Here is a 22,204-nt window from a genome sequence, read left to right on the forward strand (position 1 = left end):
GAATGCTCCAGGTGAGTTTCTGGAGTAGGTTGCCATTTCCTTCTCCAGGGACTCTTCCCAACCCAGGGATCGAACCTGCGTCTCCTTCATTACAGGCAGATTCTTTACTGCTATGCCGCCGGGGAAGACCCTGTTTATATTTAAATGACCCTAATTCTTTTAAATTTCTATATTGAGTGTATGTTTTATAACATCCTAATGTATTAGGACATTAGTGCATTTATATAATTCGTGGATTAATCTACATGTATTGGAGGTGCATGTTCAGAAGGCAATGGTGATGGTACTTTTTGATCAACCAAATGTGATGATCACGATGTAGGGAGAGTTACTCTGTAAGAAACTGAATAAAAGGCCACTCTGCTTTGGACCACATTGCATTTCAGAGGCCATTTTGTAAGGAAGCCTGAATTCGTGCCCTGCAGTATTAGTGAGCTTTAAACATGAAATTGTATTCCCCATTCTGCTTTTCTTGTCCCTCTGATTTCTGAATTCCCCCTGTTTCAGGCACTACTCCTTCATTAGGTTGAGTTCTTTCTTGGTTATTTTAAATTTTTTATGAGCATTTGCAGAAATGGCAACTTGTGGGTTAATTAATCAGATGTTGGAAAACTAGCTTGACGAATCGCTCAAGCATGGCGTGGCCAAACTGGCAGGGCGGGGGGCTTGCCCTCAGTGGTGCTCTGTGCAGTGCCTGCTGAAGCAGGAGACAGTGTTAGGCGATGCGGTTCAGAGCCAAGTTCAGCTGCCTGCAGCTTCTGTCTTTGCAGCTGCAGCAGGGACACGACCACTAGAAGCATGCTGTGAAATAGCTACTGGGCAGAGTGACTTGGTTTGTGCCGGGAATTAACAGAGCATCCATATTATCTTCTGGGAAATAACTAAATCCTTGACATTATTTGTCAGCATAAAACAAAACTAATTTTAAAAAATTCAGCAAGGGAAAAAGCAAACAGAAATTAAAAAAGAAAAAAACCCAGAGACATCCACTTTAATCTCCATTTTGTCTCTGTCCTTCCTGTGTCCTTCAGAGTGTGGTTGCCTATGATGGACTGGTCTGTTCGATTGTGGGATTGATTTTGGGGACCGGATGTCTCTGCTTGTTGCTGCAGAATGTCATGGCATTTCCAGATGCCTCGTTGTTGCTTTGGAGGTGTGCTTGGTACCCAAGGTTCCAGGACCCTCCAATGTTACTTGTAAATGAAGGCCTTTGGGAGTAAGGGGCATTTGGAATTTTGAAGTCTTTGGTGCCTCATTCTCCATTTCTTGTTATTGTGTTTGCCAGATTTCTTTGAAGTAACAGAGGCTCATGGGTGATCAGTAGCATTAAGTAAATGATGCCAACAGCCCTCTCTGGTACTTCTCTCTCCAACTTGGGTCTCTTAGTTCCCCTTCAACATCCCACTCATTCAGAGCAGATATAAAGGACACAGTCTTTCTGGTCCATTCTCCATCAGTATACTGAGGTAACACTTCAGACTTAAAAAGACTCTCTCATTTTTCAATATTTAGGTTGCCCAGAGTGACTCCAGGCTCAGCAGGCTGGAGCCTGAGTCCTGGAAGTTTGTATTGACCACCACTTAGACCTGTCTTCTCAGCCGCCTCTGAGAATGCAGGCTAACGGGGAGGGGTGGGGGTTCAGATTAACCATTTACCTTGCTCCAGGCTCCAGAAATGCCTGATACACAACACCTTATGTCAGCCTCGCAATAGACACAGGAATCTCACCCCCATTTGACAGATGGGGACCCTGAGGCCTCACGTCTGTAACAAACAGAATAAGATCCCAGGTGTGCTAACTCTGAAGCTGACCTGACCCCATCACGCTTCACCTTCTCTCTCTGCAGCAGGCACACTTTTCTAAAATTGTGGCTGTAAGGATCTAGAAGGTGAACTTTTAACACCGCTTAGTGATTCTTTTTTTTTTTTTTCCTGGTTTCCAAAACTGAATGGGTTTCCTCCTGCGCCTCTGGCCCTCCTTCATGTCCTCTTGGTTCAGTTGAAAAGAGATGCCTGTATTTCTCATTTCTCTTCTCCATGGGCCTTACAGAGCGGCGGCTCACTAGGGCACCGATTTAATGAAATAAAATTTTCAGTCCTGTTTGGTTCAATTCTAGGTGATACAAATAAAGAATTGTGAACACTTTGTAGTTAGGTTTAAAGGGAAGGAGAAAGGTGGAAAGAAGAAAGTGGGTCAAGTATAGTATCTGGGCAAGGTCTCCTAAACTGCTGCCTAGTGAAAGATTGAACTATTAAAAATGGAGAAATAATGGGGCAGCTGTACTACTTTGGCACTTGTGTATCTGAAATTTTGGGTTTGGCAGTTTATACTGTTTACCAGTTATGTTAATCGTATCTATGCCAGGCATTGTTCTGATTAATATATAGTACATCTGTATATTAATTTATCCTCTCCCTTTGAGGTACATACTACTATTATTTGTAAAAGAAGACAGAGGCACAGAGAGGTTTATCATCTTGCCCAAGGATAGATAGTTAAGAATCAAAAGTTGAGCCTAGGAAAGTTGGCTTCAGAGGGCTGTTGACCTCTATGCTAACGGGCCTCTCAGTGACAGGGCTCAGTAACTCTCAAGATTTCAGAGATCACTTTCTTTTCTTCTTTTTAGAACCAGCCCACCATACAGTTGGAAGGGTAAATATTTGTCATGTTTGGTGACAGACGTTGATGGGTTAAAAAAAAAAAGGTCTTAGGAAAAGTCATGTACTTTCTCTCCCATATTCCTCCATCTGTATTTACTGTGCAAAAAGGTCACTTGAGCACAGAGCTTGGATTTCATGCTTCTAAGCAGCTTCAGCGTGGCTGAAACCTTGCTCTACAAATTGACTTTAAAAATATTTTGTAATAATGTGTATCGCTCTCGAATATGAATGCGCTGGAGTCATTAGGTGATGATCTTCTTAAATGGGACTTTTGTGACTATATTTTACATAAATACCAGGAATCATTAAGTGATTTTTTGTTTTACTCTTAAATTGTAGCCTTTCCTCATGAGGTACCATCCACTCACATTTACTGGAAGGAACCGAGGTTCTGGGAGCCCTGAGCTCTTTGCCTTGTCAGTCAGCTGCCTGGCTACACTTTGTGGTAGGAGGGAAGAGAGGGGAGAAGACTAAAAAGGCTGAAATGGTAAATTACTCTCAGTTCTGGAGAAAAATAGAATTAGAAGCATTTGTGGTTCTGATGAAAATAGCACATTTCCTTTCTGCTTGGAATGTGGGGGGTCAGAGAGCTCCAGAGAATAGAAAATAAATAAAAATTGATCCCTCTCCAGTCGAAAGAAATGCTTTGACTCTGGGAACTGAAATGACAGCTCTAGATTTGAAGATCTTGTGAAACCACTTTTGAAGGTTAAAAAAAAATAACAACAACAAAAGCACTAAGAGGCTTAAAAAAAATGTGACACACTATGTTAGGAAATTTAGCCTTTCAGGAATGATTTTATAGCCCTTTTCCAAGACTGAAAAGTAGGTAACAGACCCAGATCATGTTGTTCCTGTCACTGACCATGGTCATTCCATCTCTCCTTGCAGGTGAGAAGCCTTATAAGTGCTCATGGGAAGGGTGTGAGTGGCGTTTTGCACGAAGCGATGAGCTCACAAGGCACTACAGGAAACACACAGGTGCAAAGCCCTTTAAATGCAACCACTGCGACAGGTAAAGAAACTTAGAAGCTGGCGGGAAGGAAAAGGGAGATGGTGAAGTGGGTGGGAGGGTGGGTTGGTCGTGCGCACAAGCCTCTCTTGAAGAGACTCGGGCCTGGAGATGCCTCATACTTCTCCATGGAGAAAACCAATGAGATTAAGGGTGCCTCCTTGCATACAATCAAGAGATGATACAGATTCTTAGGTCAGTTACATGAGTATTTCATGAACACCAGAACTGTGATGGTCTCTAGATATCAGTGAGACCTAACTCCTACCCTCGAGGGGATAATGTGACAGATAATTCTAGTATAATAAGAAAATTAATAGACTAGAGAGAATGGTCGCCGGTAGTTTCTGATCTTTTTATTAATATCAATACCATTTTTCTCAATGTGAGAAGTAGAAAGCCTGCATGAAGGAGGGGAAATTAGTTATAAGACTCCTTTGAAGCATTGTTAGAAATGAATTTACTGAAGAGAGTTCCCATTCTTTTGGGGGGCCTGGGCCATCCTTTCTTCTTTGAAAATAGGTACAAAGGTCTAAAAGATGGTGAGGCTTTGAGAACTCATCCTATAATTCAATTTCAAACCTTCAGCATTTGATAGTGGAAGAAAGAGCACGTAGCAACAGACACTACACAAGTAATAGTATCTGACAGCCCTGGCATTATCAACCAATAAACCCCAAAATGGAGACTCTGCAGGCCAAGGTGAAGGCAGGATTAGGTTTAGACGTAATCAAATAATGGGCTTGCATCTGAGCGTGTTATCCTTCTAATCCTATTTCTGTGTTTAAAAGGAAGCTTAAGAAAATTAACCATCTTTTTAATGCAATATTAAAGGTCTCGGTTATGATGAGAAAAATGCTTCTAATACGATAAAAGCCCTGAAAGCCTCAGGGTTCCCCGGCTCAGCCCCTCGCTCGCAGGGTGGCAGGGGGGCTGTGCAGATGTCCGCAGAGGCCTGGCTCTCCAGTGGAGGAAATGCGATCGCTTTTGCATCCTGCCCCTCCCCCAGCCCCTTCACCAGACCTTCCTCTGGTGCAGAGCAGGACAGAAGTGGCCACGTTTCATGGGTGGCCAGTGCCTTGGTGCTCCTTTAAGATGCTTATAAAGAAGCATTCACGTTGTTCCTCCTTTTTTTTATTTTTTTCCTTTTTCCTGAAGAGCCTATTTTCCTCTTATCTTCATTCTTGAAGAACTAAATAAAGCCCCCATGCCTCCTGGAGCCCAAAGATAACCTCCCACTCCAAGGCTGAGGAAGTTTACTCCATGAAGCTATTGTCTGTCCGTCCCTTAGAGCTCTCTTCTGCTACTCCAAAATACAACCTGTTTGTCATTTCTGCCCCATTCACCTCAAAGTCCCCCTGAATTTATAGAAATCAGCAGCTATTCTCCTATAGATTATATTTCAGTGATGTTGATGGTGCTCCACAGTCCTTTGAGGAAGGGCATTCTATCAGTGGGGATGAAGATATATTCTTTGTGAGTTATCAGAGTGTGGTGGTAGTAGGTACACATGAGTCGTCCTTCCCTGAAAGGTGGTGAGGCTATTACTTGGAAATCATGCTTTATGGATAGCCACAAGCCTTGGAAACAGGCAAAGAATTGTTATGGGGAAATTGCCAGACTTTGTATTCCTCTTAAGTCAACTGAGTTATTAAGCAGTATTAACTGTCTGTACTGGAGAAGGGGATGACAGAGAATGAGATGGTTGGATAGCATCATCAGCTCAATGGACATGCATTTGAGCAAGCTGCAGGAGATGGTAAAGGACAGGGAAGCCTGGCGTGCTGCAGTCCATGGGGTCACAAAGAGTCAGACATGACTGAGCAACTGGACAACAGTGCATCTATCCAACACTTAGCATATTAGGATTAAACCTGACTGATGTACATGGAGAAATAATTTCAAACTGACCGGATACTTCAGCATAGGAGATGTCAGGGATGGGTAGTTCAGTTAGTCTTTTGCTTGATTTTCCTCATCAAAATATACTCTGATTTCTGGAGCTAGAAGTTTGCTGAGCAGATGGTACAAACTCTGTGACATGATATTTGGGGCAGCTGGCGAGTAGCTCAAACTTCTGTAGCAGCAGAGTCAGTGCTTTTCACCAGTGTCAGAAACCAGGGGGTGGAGCCTCGTTAGTGTCTCCTGACAGGCAGCACCTTGTACTTCAGCTGCAGGAACTGTGCTGAAAATAGAGCAGGTCTGGGAGGTGGCGCGGGGAGCTGGAGTGGTCCCAAAGTGATGGAAGGAAAGCCTGGAGTGACCGCGGACTTGGCATTCCTTAGAAGACTTTTACCTTCAAAAAAAAGAGGACATTTATAGCCCTTAGCAGAGCACTGGATCCTGTTGGTGCCACAATATGTATGAGCCTGGGAAATTTATCTCTTGCCTCATATAATTGAATAATCAGACTACCCTTTGGGCATACGTGCTAAGTCACTTCAGTCGTGTCCGATCCTTTACGATCCCATGGACTGTATAGCCCACCAGGCTCCTCTGTCCATGGGATTTTCCAGGCAAGATTATTGAAGCAGATTGCCATTTCCTCCTCCAGGGGATCTTCCTGAACCAGAGATCAAACCTGCATCTCTTAGGTCTCGTGCATTGAAAGGTGGGTTCTTTACCACTAGCGCCACCTGGGAAGCCCTCACTATGCTACTTAGAGGCTGAACTAAGTAAGATTGGGGTTTCTTGACCTTAAAGCAGGTACCAAGTCTAACTTATACTTTTATTTTGCCTATAGGGTAAATTTAAAAATACATGAGTTCTTGTTTGTTTTGCTAACATTTCAAATTGCTAAATGTCACAAAAATCTCTGTTTCTGGCTTTGAAAAATTGGAAGATCTGGTAACGGTGGACTCACATTCCTAGGTGGCCATAATTTTCTGGAGCTGCCTTTGGTAATGGTCCTCTGATTATTCATTTCACTCTGTTCCCCCTCCTTCACCACAGTCTCCCCAGTGTGAAGGCAGAGCATCAGTTGCCGTGTAGCATGTCCAGTTATCTGCTCTTAATGAAGAGCAACATTTCTTTATATTCACAGAAGTAGAATCAAATGGTTTAAAAATGCTATGTGTTTCTTACTCTTGACCCATTGCACCCATTTACTTTATCTGCCTGGCCTTAAAGACATTAAGTTTTGTGACCTCTGGCTTCAGGTTTGGGGAGAAAGCAATGAGGTGTTTCTGCTATCTTACCATCAAAGTACGCAGTACAGCCCACTCAGTGATCAGCTGCTTAAAGGGATGAGTGTTGTTTCTCAGCCCATAGAGCAAGAGGCTGCTGATGGTAGTAAGCAGGGCTATTTCCCCAGTAGCCATATGCAGCTATAACCCAAGGAGCCTGCTCCCAGGGTTATAGTCAGTCGCTCAGTCGTGTCCAACTCTTTGCAACCCCATGGACTGTAGCCTATCAGGCTCCTCTGTCCTTGGGATTTTCCAGACAATAGTACTGGAGTGGATTGCCATTTCCTTCTCCAGCAGATCTTCCCAACCCAGGGATTGAACCCAAGTCTCCCATGTTGTAGACAGACGCTTTACCGTCTGAGCCACCAGGGTAGTACCTCCAAAATCCTAGGAAGTTTAGAGGAGGCATTTTGATCTTTGATCTCCTGGTCAGCCCACTTATAGGTGGTGAGAAACAACCTATATCTAGCACTTTGGGGCCCTGGTGCGTTGCTGTTGGCTTAATGCCCATGTGACTTTAGGGGGCCTTTTTCATCAGCAAGAGAAATGACAATAGGGGTTTGACTAGTTCTCTGCAGTAAACAAATTTTAGTCATTAAGAACTTTCTTATTTAAGGTCATCTGACTGCTGTAGAGTCCTAAATACCCTCTGGGGGTATATTACCCTTAGAATTACTAGATTCTGCGTTTCTAGATGCAGAGTTTATCTATTACTTTTCACTTTACTATTCCTATGTGGAGCTCAGTAAGTATAATTTAATAAATATAAATTAGTCATGACTAAGTATCCTACTGGTATATTGGATTTAAATAAGACCTCAACGGTGAGGGACCCAGTCTCATTCTAAATCCATGCACTTCCTAGAATTTTAACAAATAATGATGCTAGTTTGATTCAGGAGGGGTGTGATCATATTTTATACCATGTTAAAAAATTGGTTGGTTTTTCACTTTTTTTTTTTTCTGAAAGAATTTAAAGAATAAAGATAGATGCTTGTACAGATTGCTAGGTACTCAGCACAGGTTAAGCAGTTGGTTAAAGGAGAATGCAAGTATGGAACACATACAGTACTGAGTGGTTATTTCAAATGAAATCCTAAATCAAGAATGCTGTTGTTCCATGCAACTTCCCTGGTGATCCAATGGTTAAGAATCCACCTGCCAATGCAGGAGACATGGGTTCAATCCCTGGTCTGGAAAGATTTCCACATGCCGTGAAGCAACTCCTGAGCCCCATGAGACCTAATGCTTGTGCTCTGCAAAAAGAGAAGCTACCGCAGTAAGAAACCTGCATACCTCAACTAGAGAGTAGCTCCCATTTGCTGCAACTAGAGAAAGCCTGCGTGCAAGCAACAAAGACCCAGCACAGCCAAAAATTAATTAATTAATTAATTTTAAAAAATACTGTTGTCCCGTATGTTCTCAGGATGTGGAAAAGAAAAGAGAAAGGTTTTGTACTAGTAGCAAAGACTTCTGCTTTGCTCCTTACCATCTCGAATCCCCACTTGCCTCTTTTGGACACACAGGGTTCTTGGTACATGCTCTGTGGCTTTCTTGCAGGGCCTGGCTGGACCAGATTAACTTCTGGATTCATTTTCTAGTTGCTGACGTTGCCAGTTGTCACGAGTTTAGTATCACCCTTATTTATCTTCACAGATTTATCATCTTATGGTTCCTTGGGTTAGAAGTCCAACACAGATCTCCCTGGGGGTAAAATCAAGATGTGGGTTGCTCTCCATTCCCTTCCTGAAGCTTAAGGGAAGAACCCATTTTTCTTGCCTTTTCCACCTTTCAGCTTTGTCCATGTTCCTTGGCTCCTGACCCATTTCTTCAGCATCAAAGCTATTGAGTCCTTTTCATGCTTCCATCTCTCTGGTTTTCTCTTTTAATCCCCTTTTCCATTTTTAAAGACCCTTGCAGTGACATTGGGTCTACCCAGATAATCCAGAGTAAGTTTCCTATTTGAAAGTCAGCTGACCAGCAAATTAATTCCACACACAACCTTAATTCTCCTTTGCCTTTGAACCTAACATATTCACAAGTTCTGGGGATGAGGTGCAAGTGTTTGGGGAAGACCATCCATCAGTTCTGCCTACTACCAATTCTTTAAATGGACAGTTCAGCTTGACCTTCTGCTCAGCCTGAGAACTGGGTATGGCTGAAAGCAGGGGCTCTGGAGTCAAGGCTACTTGGGTTCAGATTTTGGCTTTGCTTCTTTTTGATGAATATCTCATCTGGTAATGGGGCTAAGAATCGTACCTTCTTTATGGAGTTCTTGTAAGAATGTTAACTTTAGAAAGGAAATACCTACAAAAAGAACTTCCCGACTTAGATCTTCTTTCTCTACGCTGTTGAGATGAAGGAAGGATAGAAGGAAGAAAGGAGGAGGGGAAGGAGAAAGGGAAAGAAAGAGAAGAGGCAGTGGATAGTACTAAGTGTGCCCTCGGCACAGGACAGTCAAATACTAAGTTCCCCGCAGGCTGTACTGCTTTTTCTTGTACCAGTGACATCAAGTACTTGCTTTTAAAGAAAATTTATCACTCTTCTATAGTAAATCAAATCCCCTTTAGATGCTATGCCAAGGAATTATTCGAATATCTTGCTTATACCAAATCAGAGCCCGAAATAAGCAGTTATGGTTAGAATTACTGCTATTCAATATGTTACTGAATTAGATCACTTTCTACCCTTATTTTTCCTGTTATGGTAATTTTTTGTTTCATTTTACTTTGTTCTATTTTGCTTCATTTTCTTGAGGTTCTATCTGGCATGTGTATCTGAGAAATGAACACAAACAGTGCGTGGAGAGTGCTGGGGTCAGCAGATAGGGCCAGGGGTTTTGTCTTTCTTTAGGAATGAACAAATACAGGGAAATTCTGCCCTGAACAGGAACTCTTGCTGACCTGAGCAGAACAGCTTGCTAACACACCAACTAGAGTTTTGAACTGGAAGGATGTCTCAGGCAGTGTCTCAGGGGACCTGGGGACTTTCTCCCAGGTAGGATGGAGACCAGTTTCTAGAGCTGGATCTGAGGGAGAACTCACACCCAGAACTCAGAATGACTGCTGTCTGATGCACTGACTTCCCTGGGATTCCAGCCCAAGAACCTGAGACTGTATGTAGCCCTCAGAGATGTGGAAATGGCCACTCCATTAGTTATAAGTAGAGAACCCTGACTCAGTCTTGAGTTAGCTTCCAGGGTTTTTTATTAGCTCCTATAACTAAGAAGAACAGAGTTCGATTTGTCTTCACACTTGGCAGAGTCCAGGTGCTTAGATGTTGTCCTCAGGACTAGAAACTCTCTTCCTTCCTACCCCTTGGCCTGTTTTTCTCTGTTGAGTTCATTCTCAAATAGGCTCTTTCCCCTGTGGTCGCATGGACACTGCAGCTCCTATCTTAGTGTCTAAGCCCCATTGGAAAGACAGCATCTCTCTTCCAGTAGTTTCAGCAAATGTCCCAGAACTCGCTCTTGTTGACCTTTGTGGATCAAGTGACTGTAACTCAGCAGATCACTGTGGCCATCACTTCAGCCTTAGGAGGTGGGTTAGCCACATATAACTGAGAATGTGGAAGAGTTACTACCCAGGGCATAATCAAGTGGGTGGTGTTAAAAGAAAGGGGAAGGAGTGAAAACAGCCACTGCTTTCACTCTGAGAAAGGGATTCAGTGGCCAACCTTGGGTACTAGAAACAGTTCAGAGAATGGGTTTACACATCTGCCTGGCTTCTCACCCGACTGCCACTCACTGGCTGTGTGACCCCAGCCTCTGGTTCCCTACCACATGCATGCCCACGAAAAGAGTGTGAAGATTTACCATGGAAGGTTGCTGAGGATATTGTTATTGTTTCTGTTCAGTCGCTAAGTTGTGTTTGACTCTTTGTGACCCCATAGACTACAGCATGCCAGCTTCCCGGTCCTTCACTCTCTCCCGGAGTTTGCTTAAACTTATGTCCATTGAGTCTAGGGTAGTACTGGAGAAACACCAAGCACATGCCTGCATATGACACCATTATTAATAAACATGAGCTTTTCCTCCCTTTGAATGTGGAGTGCCTATAGAGACCTTCAGATATCACAGGCAGCATTTCTGGGCTTCCATTGTAAAACTTAAGACTGAAATCTGGGTATTGAAATGTTAGGAGTGTCATCATTTGATAGTACAGGCTAATCGTTCTTTGTAGTGTATGAGCATGACACATATTATTTCCAAAACACTTTTACATTAGTTTCTTCTTTAATAATGACAATCACAATAATAATAGTTAATATTAATCAAGATTTTACCATGTACTGGGCAATTTTCTAAGCACTTTACATAGATCATCTCACTTAATCCTCACAACCAATCTGTGAAGTAACTGCTCTCATTTTCTGCATTTTATTGAGGAGGAATTAAGATACCAGGCTTCCTTGATGGCTCAGATGGTGATCTGCCTGCAGTGCAGGAGATCCGGGTTGGATCCCTGCATCAGGAAGATCCCCTGGAGAAGGGAATGGCTACCTACTCCAGTATTCTTGCCTGGAGAATTCCATGGACAGAGGAGCCTGATGGGCTACAGTCTGTGGGGTCACAAAGAGTCAGACAGAACTGAGCGACTAAGACTTAAGACACTGAGAGGTGACTTAAGACACAGCTGTTGCAGGAAGTGAACCCAAGCAGTTTGACTGCGGAGCCCACCTGCCCTATATACCTTGTTCGTTCCTCAGTACACATGCACTGCCTCTCTCTCTTTTAGGGCTAATCATTTTCTAAGGGGTGATGGAAGTTGAGTTCTTTATGCAGATCTCTCTAATATCCTTGTTTTTCTTATCTTCCCTAGGTGTTTTTCCAGGTCTGACCATCTTGCCCTCCATATGAAGAGACATATCTAAAAAACCTGAAGGCCAGAGTTGCCATGGCGTCGGCCAGCCGTTGTCTGAAGGAAATGCCATGAGGCAGGGGGCTGGACTTCAGGCGGGGACCCATTGCCTCGCAGAAGAAAGTTCTCACTTATTAAACCTCTGTGTACACACACACACAGACACACACACACACACGCACTCACACATAGACACACACACACAGTCATGCACTCAGCTATATTTAAAATATATACGTCTATCTTTATGCCTTGCCCTAGCCAGATGGTAGAAGAAGAAGAAAGAAACCAGGTGAACTCAGCAAGGCAGTCTGGCTGCTTACTTCAGCGCTATTGGAATTATTTCCCGCTGTTGCCAATGGAAATCAAAGAAAATGGATGTGACGTCTCTACAGGTGGACGGCAGTAAGAGGGGCTTATTTAACTTGCTTCTCAGTGCAACTTGATAGGAGAATACAACGTCTTAAAGTTGCATATGTGTAGCACTAATGTTTCTTTTTCAATAGTTGGGGGAAAATGACCTAGCAAACCAAATTGCAGTTTGGTAGCCAAAATTAACTCTCGGTTTATTTGTCCTTTGTGTGTGAAAAGTCCTACTATTCCGTGCGTCCAACTTCCTCACAGAACTGTTGATCAGTTTTGGTTCTTAGTACTATTGAGATCTTTCCAGTCGATACCAACGGCCTTAGCGGCGGCAGACTCCGGAATAACACCTTACACCTTTCTGGCCTGCATTTCTCTAGACTTCACTCTCCAGGTCTCCAGGGAAGAGTGTTCTTTTCTTACTTTTTGACTCTTGCACACCATATGCACTAGGGATTCTGGAAACTTCTAGCATGACTGCAAAATGGCCAAGAGAATAAAGTCCTTGATGATCAATCACAGTGTATCCCTTGAGCCTCACCTTATTGCCAGTGCTAGATTTTTTCTTTTTAATCTCTCTGTTTTTTGCTAACGAAAACTTGAAAAGCTTATTTGGAAGCTTAAATGTTTTATCTTTTCTCCATGGACTAAACCTCTCCAGGACTCTCTCTCTCGTCACCTGGATGTCCAGCTCTCGAAGCAGCCAATCAGATGGGACATCACACTTTTTTCATCCCCCATGAGGCATCCTGACCTCAGCTCATAGTGATCAACCCCGTGCTGTGTGTCACTGCTACCCTAACAACCAGTTTCAGCATAGATGTCGCTAGTCTCAAAGGGCAGCTGCATATTGAACGTAACTCTGGGTTATGACCTAACAAAAAAGCCAAAAATATCCCTTTTTCCAGGAATGGGGAGAACGGAGGATGCCTCCCAAGTCTAGTGGCTTCAAAAACCATCACCCTCTCTTCCTGTCTCATACCCACTGAGTCATGTCACCCCACTTGTTAAAACACACAACTCAAATGCTGTTGTGGGAATAAAGGGTGGACATTTAAGGAAAGGGTTGAGATATTTCTCTCATGGTCCGTCTAAAAGGAGAGAGAAATTTCTGATTTTTTTATTTTTTTGGCTAGACCCACCATGACTTTTGCCCTAGAGCACCTGGGATCAACAGAGGCCTCACTTTTACTCTGCAAGCTGACTCCGAGGGGATTCCATGCCTCACTTTCCATCCCCCACACACATCCAATATCAGTCTCCATCATCTACCCGCATTCTTAGCTAGCTGGCACTGGCCTCAACTCCAAAGACTGCCTTTAGGACCATTAAATGGCCTATGCAAGCAAGTGGGGTGGTTATTAGGGCAGATTGTATATTTTGTATATTCTGGGACCATCCCTTCAAGACACGTCTAAAAAAACAAAAATGGCATTTGGTCCGCCCATGGTTGCTGCTCCTTCATACCAGCTGGCTCCTCTCCTGCCCTCCTTTGACTGTTTGACTCATTGACTGTTAAAATGCCACCCCATACCTATTTGGGATGCAAAACTGAAGTCTTTGAAAGGAAATATAAGAAACACAGATTCATTTATGACAGCAAACTTCAAGATCCTTGGCATTTGGTTTCTCAGCTTTCTGCAAACTTTGATTTCACTGAAATGTTGAAACTACTCGTCTGAGGGCAGAGGAGCCTCCTTATCACAAATGCTGTAGCTGCCAATTGGACACTTGGGGCATTCTGAGGTCTGGCCCTTCAAGTTTTCTTTCTCTTTTTTCCTTTTTTCAATTTAGACCAAAAACAAAAAAGAAAAACCACCCTAAACACACACACAAAATCTGCCCATTTGCCAGAGGCAATTATGTATATGTTAGAGGGTATTTTAAAAAATCAGTTTTATTCCAAAGATTTAAAACTAGACATGACTTAGAAACATTTCTGGAGCACTGCTTGCTGACAATCTCGTAGTTCTCGACTGCATTCGAGTGTGTTTGTAGCCAGTCCATCAGGGCGGACCATGGGATTATATTTGAATGTGTGGTTCATCCTTTCTGGATGAAGGATGTGTGAGGGACCTTGAACCTCAGCTGTATTAAAGTGTAGCGCCTCCAGTCAGTGCACTAGATGAAACTTTAGACACCCCAGATTTTGTTGGTTCGTTGATTTCCCTTTCTAGAGCAGCCTTCAGCACGACTGCACGCACGGTCCCAGTGATGGCATTAGCCGTGGCTGCCACGATTTATAAATGTTCTCTCCCCCGCTGGAGCTGCTCTTGCCTCTCGAAATGCTATTATTAAGGGTTTATAATACTTAATTTAATTTTTGAACTGACCAATGCAAGGCTCTATTAAAAAGAAAGTTTAAAAACATGCAAAAGAGTAATCATTGCTTGTTCGCTCCCCGTTGTCATCTGTGGTCTTGAAAAGATCTCATTTGAATGTGACAGAACAAAGGCCCTTGGGTCTTCATCAGTGTCTGAAATATTGGGCAATTCTTCTCTCTTTTATATCAGTGAGGTCCTTTGTAATCTGCTCCTGACCTTTCTCCAAGCAGGGTGCACTGAACCTTGATGGTGGGGCTTGCTGGCTCCAGGCATTTGTTGACCGAGAATTGGCCTGAGAAGTTGGTGGGTGCTAAGCGTATGGCTTTGAAACTGTTCTTGTGTAGCCCGATTGACACCTCTGAACAATAACCAGTCCTGTCTGTTGTGGGGTGGGGAGAGCGGTAACCCCAGTCATTTGGGCATGTTATCAAGTATCCATCCTCTCTGAAATGGCAGAGATGGTTGGAAGAAGCCTGCTGGAGTAAACAGGCTTTCTGGGAAATAACCTGAAGCTAGTTTGCTTCCAAGAGGACAGGTTATTCAAAGCAGTGCTTTAGTGGACAGTTGAAACACATTAAACCATATTCTCATTTAAATTGTTAACTCCCAGCATTCCAGGAGGTCTCCAATTTGAAAGGAAAAACCTGTCATGGTGTTTCTTATAGTGATCCTCCGAAGCACGCTTTATCCAGGGTTCAGAGTGTAATGTATAGAAAAAGAGTGTTTCGAAGCCATTGACAGTTTTCTTTATTTCAATTTGTGCATCTTTCTTCTACCACATGACTGTAAGTCAAAGATGTGGAAACCTGAAATTATAATGCTGCTTCTAGCTACTGGCCTCCTGCACTGATGGTTCATTGGCCCAGCTTAATGCCTGGTGGTGATGAGTATTATGTCCAGAAAAAGAGATGTTTGGATTCCACGACAAAGCTGCGTTTTATAAATATATCGGAGACCCCCCAAAATGAACTTCATGCTGACCATTTCCTTCTCCTCTCTGTGCTCTCCCTTGCAAAGCCCTTCAAGTATCCCTTGTCCGCCCCTCCTGCACCTCTTGTGCCCTTTTTACATCTTTGATTGCCTGACGATAACAGGGTAAAAAAGACAGCCAACCTCACGCATGATTAGTAGAACTGATTCCTATGTTTTAAAAAAAATCTTCTTTGAATCTAGAACCCAGAGAAGATTTTTTTTAAGGACATCAGTTTGGGATAAGCGTCCAGATTAGCCATGTCTATTTGCATCAAAGGGGAAATAAATGGGACTTGCAGGGCGGCTCACCCAGTGCATTCAGGACGTCTGCTTATAGCCCCAGCTCCTGAATTCTGTGGCAAAGTCAAAAGACATGAACTCAAATGGCAAGAACAACAGAATTTAGTGATTAATGTTACTGGTTCATAATGGTTTCCTGTATGGAAGTCACTTCATAAAATATAAAATACAGTGCAAAGTGCAAAATGGCTTTCTTTTGCATGAGTTGGTTTTAGGAGAAGGAAGGTTGGGAAAGTTGGAGATGCAACATATTAACTACAAAAACCAGGTTCATTGTTGTTGTTGTTGTTGTTTAATCTTATGAGGTCCAGCATTTCTGGCCACAGTTTTGCACCCAGATCTTTGCCAAAGTGAAAATTCATTAAGTAGAACCTGGTTGACATCTACCTAGGGATGCTTTCCCTGGCATCTTCCGGAAGTGGCCACTGCCAAGTGGGGGGTGGAGGCAGGAGGAGAGAATTTGCATTACAGCTCTGGATTGTGTTTCGGTAAACATGGTGATATCTCAGTTTGAAAACTAGAGGGGCTGTTCTGAGTGTACATCAATGCCTCTTTGATGGTCTACTTTCCTCAGTGAGGATCTTTGGGAATACTTGAGATGGAACAACGAAAATGTGTCAGAGGAAGCAAAAACTCCTTGAAAATGTGAGATCCCATGACTCACTGCCTGAGGCTTCAGGGTTTTCTCTTGCTTTTAACACTCGCTTAAATCTCCTCTGTTGGTTCCTAATGGATCCCGGTAAAGGGAAAAATAAAGCTGCAATTTAACTTTCTTACGTGCACCCTTCCAAGATAGTACTGTATTCTTCAGGTGTTTTGCATTTATGTATAAGTGCTCGGGAAACAGGTATCAAAAATGGAGAGAGAAATCCCAGGCCGTCACTTCACAAATATCCCAAACGAGATACTCTTTTTCAAACAGGGCTCCCTCTCAGCAGTCACGAGGGGACGTTGATGCGTTCTTTGTTGGGGACTGTTTATACAATTTTTTTTCAACTGTGAGCTTTGGAATCGTAAACTGCTTTGACTCCAGCTTCTGTCTACTGCCATAAAAAAGGACCCCACATCAGAATAATGAGGGTGGTATGTGTGCATGCAGCTAGACACGTGTGCACATGTACCTAATGTACCTTCGCAGAAGGAAAACAGTTAGGCTACTGACGTTTACGAGGAGTAGCCACCAGTGCCTAATATCTTTTGGGGGGATGGATGCTTATAATTGCCAGTATATTGAAAACACACTGGGAGTTCCACATAGAGGGGAGGGGCTGAGGGTGGGGAGAGGGGACATTTTAACCCTAGGCCTTTGGACTCCAGGCAGAAAGATTTCTGCAGATCTCAGTCCTGAAAGGCTTTGGGGCTCATTGGCTGGTCCTCAAGCTTTTTAATTTTTTTTTTTTTTCTCAGCATGCATTTTCTATCTGAACCCAGACTTAGTTGAATTTCTTTATCTTTCACTTCTGCTTCATTCCAGGGAGGAAAAATACACCTGTTATGGCCAAGATCTCCTTGATAACACAGAGGCAAAAATAAATGTTTAATGTTTTTGAAGCCTCCCCCTTCCTTTCCATAAATCTCCCCAAACTCCTTCTCTCTTGTCACCCCCTCCCTCCTCCCACCACATGGCTTCCTAGCCACCACCACTTTTCTTTCAAATCTCTCTTATCCTCTTAACAGTTGCTTGAAGAACTTTGTTTTTGCACTATACATTTTCTTTTTGCCAGATGTGTCTAACAAGTGTGTTTGGAGAGACCTACTCCCAGCCCCCACCCCTCCCCCACCTCCCTCGGTCACATGCTCTCAGGCCTTCTCTGGTATTTATAATATATCACAGAAGTACCCAGTCTTATAGCCCTCGGTTATGCCTTTTTTTGACATTTTATTTTTTTTAAGCTTTTTATATATATATATATAAATATATTACTTTGTCAAGTTTTTTTGCTGTACAAAAGTCTTAAGATTTAAAACTATTATTTGTATTATATGATGGTGGTATGTTAATGTTACAAAATTATTAATGAAGAAAAAATTTATTTTTGTTACTGGTCTGTTTCATAATTCTTTTTTAAATTGGTATATTGTAAGATATCTATGCAAAAAATGTTATGTGACGCATTTTTATTTAAGAATGTAATATGTGTAATAAACAGTAGAATGTGTTTGGCCTTGGAATGCCTTACTGTATTTCTCCTTAGCTTATTTCATTGGAGAGGAAAAAATATCCTCAAAGAGACTAAAATGGGCCCTTATATGCCTCATGAGAGTTTTCTTTCTCAGAGAGAGAAAAGGAAGGCGAAAGATTGTATTAGGTCATTTGTCTTCATTTTGGGAGGCTGTTGGGTGTGTGTGTGTGTGTACGCACATGTGTGTGTGTGTATTTTATGGTTTCAGTGAGGTAGCTCAGAGCCCAAATAAGAAGGAACACTGAAGGCAGTTTATTTCTTCAAGGAGAGGAAGACAGCAAATGGTTGAAAGTTATGAAAAGCAATATTTTAGAACGAAGTGGATTGTGGGATGTTATTTGTTTTGGGGGTTAGGAGCAACTTATTGAAAGCAGTTTATTTGGTGAGAGAAGGGGAAAGATTGTTATGGGATGGCATTAAATACAGCAGCTTTGGAAACGATAACTTGAAGCAGTTGGTGGAGGAGGGAAGAAGGACAGAGGTGAGTGAGAAGGAATAATTGAGGTAAGGGGTTGGTGAGTCAATATAAATTGAAGGGGAAGATCGGTAACAAAGTGGGGACGAGATGGCTCACCAGAGATAGAGCCATTATGTGGCTAGGCATAGTACAAGAAGGTAGGTGCAAACATAAGCAGCCTCGAACACTGAAAAGGAGGAGCTGGAGAGCCTGGGAAAGAGTCTCAGAATAGAAAACAATACTTACTAAAATTTTTCTTCCATACACTTCCAGGAAAGAACATCCACGTTGGCAGGAAGGCAGAGAACCTAGTTGATGTTAGAATCCTGGGACCCCCTCACCCCTCACAGAGCAAATCTCTGAAAAAAAGTGCAATCGTTAACTGGGAGCAACAACAAACTCCTCCCTTGTCACCTACCAAGGACACAGGGCTCTCAAGCTTTCTTTTCACACTTTGGGTTTACAGAAACAAATACAATGGCGAATCACTTCTATCCCTCCTCCGATGAATCTGATGAGTTTTCTATTTTCCCATTGAAGATCCTGACTATAGTGACTGAACTTGCTGCGTGGGCACAGGCATGTCTCTGAACAGGAACACGGGTGTGAAGAGTGCTGCAGTGAGCTTGGAAGGGGAACTGAGTGATGTGGCCTCACTCCAAGAAAACTGAAGGGGAAAGAACAGTAGATGCTTCAGGGGTCAGGAAAGTGGTTGTGACTTGTAAACATCTGCGCCCACATCTTTCAAGTAAGCAGGTGAGCTGGGCAACAAGGCAACCAGGCAACTCAAAGCCTTCTGACAAAAAACTACAGGCTGCGATGGGAAAAAAACACTGGCCCGAGAGTCCGTGGCCCCACCTCCTGGTCTCTGGTCATTTAGTAGATCCATGACTTGTGAAGTCATTCAACCATCTCATAACCAAAGTCATTGGCTTAGAAATCAGTCTGTTCAAGGAAGGATAGGATAACATTGCTGTGTTACTTAGAACAAGGCTTATTTTTCTGTAAGAATGAGCCTGACATGTCAAAGCATATCAAATTGAACATTTCAAGTGGGCGACAGCATACACTGTGCTGAGATAATAAGAGGGGAAGCTGGTAAGTCTAATCTTTTTGCCATAAGGAAAGGAGATGGTTTGCATAATTGAATATTCTCAGTTCAGTTCAGTCACTCGGTCGTCTCTGACTCTGTGACCCCATGGACTGCAGCACACCAGGCCTCCCTGTCCAGCACCAACTCCCAGACTTTGTTCAAACTCATGTCCATTGAGTCCGTGATGCCATCCAACCATCTCATCCTCTGTCGTCCCCTTCTCCTCCCACCTTCAATCTTTCCCAGCATCAGGGTCTTTTCAAATGAGTCAGCTCTTCGCATTAGGTGGCCAAAGTATTGGAGTTTCAGCTTCAACATCAGTCCTTCCAATGAATGTTCAGGACTGATTTCCTTTAGGATGGACTGGTTGGATCTCCTTGCAAGGGGCTCTCAAGAGTCTTCTCCAACACCACAGTTCAAAAGCATTAATTCTTCAGTGCTCAGCTTTCTTTAGAGTCCAGCTCTCATATCCATACGTGACTACTGGAAAAACCATAGCTTTGACTAAACGGACCTTTGTTGGCAAAGTAATGTCTCTACTTTTTAATATGCTGTCTCAGTTGGTCATAACTTTTCTTTCAAGGAGCAAGTGTCTTTTAATTTCATGGCAACAGTCACCATCTGAAGTGATTTTGGAGCCTCCCCCCCCCCAATTAAAGTCTCTCACTCTTTCCATTATTTCCCCATCTATGTGCCATGAAGTGATGGGACGGGATGTCATGATCTTAGTTTTCTGAATATTGAGGTTTAAGCCAACTTTTTCACTCTCCTCTTTCACTTTCATCAAGAGGGTTTTGAGTTCTTCGCTTTCTGCCATAAGGGTGGTGTCATCTGCATATCTGAGGTTACTGATATTTCTTCTGGCAATCTTGATTCCTGCTTGTGCTTCTTCCAGCCCAGTGTTTCTCATGATGTACTCTGTGTATAAGTTAAATAAGCAGGGTGACAATATACATCCTTGACGTACTCCTTTTCCTAAATAAGCAGGGTGACAATATACATCCTTGACGTACTCCTTTTCCTATTTGGAACCAGTCTGTTGTTCCATGTCCAGTTCTAATTGTTGCTTCTTGACCTGCATACAGATTTCTCAAGAGGCAGGTCAGGTGATCTGGTATTCCCATCTCTTTCAGAATTTTCCACAGTTTATTGTGATCCACACAGTCAAAGGCTTTGGCATCGTCAAAAATGCAGAAGTAGATGTGTTTCTGGAACTCTTGCTTTTTCAATGATCTAACGGATGGTGACAATTTGATCTCTGGTTCCTCTGCCTTTTCTAAATCCAACTTGAACATCTGGAATTTCACAGTTCACATACTGTTGAAGCCTGCCTTGGAGAATTTTGAGCATTACTTTACTAGCGTGTGAGATGAGTACAATTATGTGGTAGTTTGAACATTCCTTGGCATTGCCTTTCTTTGGGATTGGAATGAAAACTGACCTTTTCCAGTCCTGTGGCCACTGCTGAGTTTTCAAAATTTGCTGGCATATTGAGTGTAGCACTTTCAAGCTTCATCCTTAGGATTTGAAATAGTTCAACTGGAATTCCATCACCTTCACTAGCTTTGTTCATAGTGATGCTTCCTAAGGCCCACTTGAGTTTGCATTCCAGGATGTCTGGCTCTAGGTGAACGATCACACAATCATGATTCTCTGGGTCATGAAGATCTTGTTTGTATAGTTCTTCTGTGTATTCTTGCCACCTCTTCTTAATATCTTCTGCTTCTATTAGGTCCATACCATTGCTGTCCTTTATTGAGCCCAGCTCTACATGAAATGTTCCCTTGGTATCTCTAATTTTCTTGAAGCGATCTTTAGTCTTCCCCATTCTATTGTTTTCCTCTATTTCTTTGCACTGATCACTGAGGAAGGCTTTCTTATCTCTCCTTGCTATTCTTTGGAACTCTGCATTCTAATGGATATATTTTTCCTTTTCTTCTTTGCCTTTCACTTCTCTTCTCACAGCTATTTGTAAGGCCTCCTCAGACAACCATTTTGCCTTTTTGCATTTCTTTTTCTTGGGGATGGTCTTGATCACTGCCTCCTGTACAATGTCACAAACCTCTGTCCATAGTTCTGCAGGCACTCTGTCAGATCTAACCCTTGAATCTGTCACTTCCACTGTATAATCATAAGGGATTTGATTTAGGTCATACCTGGATGGTCTAGTGGTTTTCCCTACTTCAATTTCAGTCTGAATTTTGCAATAAGGAGTTCATGATCTGAGCCACAGTCAGCTCCTGGTCTTATTTTTGATGACTGTATAGAGCGTCTCTATCTTTGGTGGCAAAGAATATAATCAATCTGATTTTGGTATTAACCATCTGTTGATGTCCATGTGAGGAGTCTTATACCTTGTGTTGTTGGAACAGGGTGTTTGCTATGCCCAGTGCGTTCTCTTGGCAAAACTCCATTAGCTTTTGCCATGTTTCATTCTTACTCCAAGGCCAAATTTGCCTGTTACTCCAGGTATTTCTTGACTTCCTACTTTTGCATTCCAGTCCCTTATAATGAAAAGGACATCTTTTGGGGGTGTTAGTTCTAGAAGGTCTTGTAGGTCTTCATAGCACCATTCAGCTTCAGCTTCTTCAACATTACTGGTCAGGACATAGACTTGGGTTACTGTGATATTGAATGGTTTGCCTTGGAAATGAACAGCGATCGTTCTTTCGTTTTTGAGATTGCATCCAAGTACTGCATTTTGGACTCTTTTGTTGACCATGATGGCTACTCCATTTCTTCTAAGTGATTCCTGCTCACAGTAGTAGATATAGTGGTCATTTGAGTTAAATTCA

The 22,204-nt window shown here is 42.7% G+C and overlaps 1 protein-coding gene across 2 annotated transcripts in view; it reads left to right on the forward strand.

The window, feature by feature from the left end:
- The window catches only part of KLF7 (Kruppel like factor 7), a 104,050-nt gene extending 86,202 nt beyond the window's left edge, over positions 1–17,848 (forward strand). For both annotated transcript variants that reach the window (XM_040228683.1, XM_040228684.1), the window contains exons 4-5: positions 3,553–3,676; positions 11,679–17,848. In XM_040228683.1, coding sequence (XP_040084617.1) covers positions 3,553–3,676; positions 11,679–11,730 — 176 coding nt within the window. In that variant the 3' untranslated portion in view covers positions 11,731–17,848. The remainder of the gene's footprint in view (positions 1–3,552; positions 3,677–11,678) is intronic.
- The last annotated feature ends 4,356 nt before the right edge of the window (positions 17,849–22,204 follow it).

This window comes from Oryx dammah, unplaced genomic scaffold (assembly GCF_014754425.2).
Source record: "Oryx dammah isolate SB20612 unplaced genomic scaffold, SCBI_Odam_1.1 HiC_scaffold_27, whole genome shotgun sequence".
Lineage (NCBI taxonomy): Eukaryota > Metazoa > Chordata > Mammalia > Artiodactyla > Bovidae > Oryx > Oryx dammah.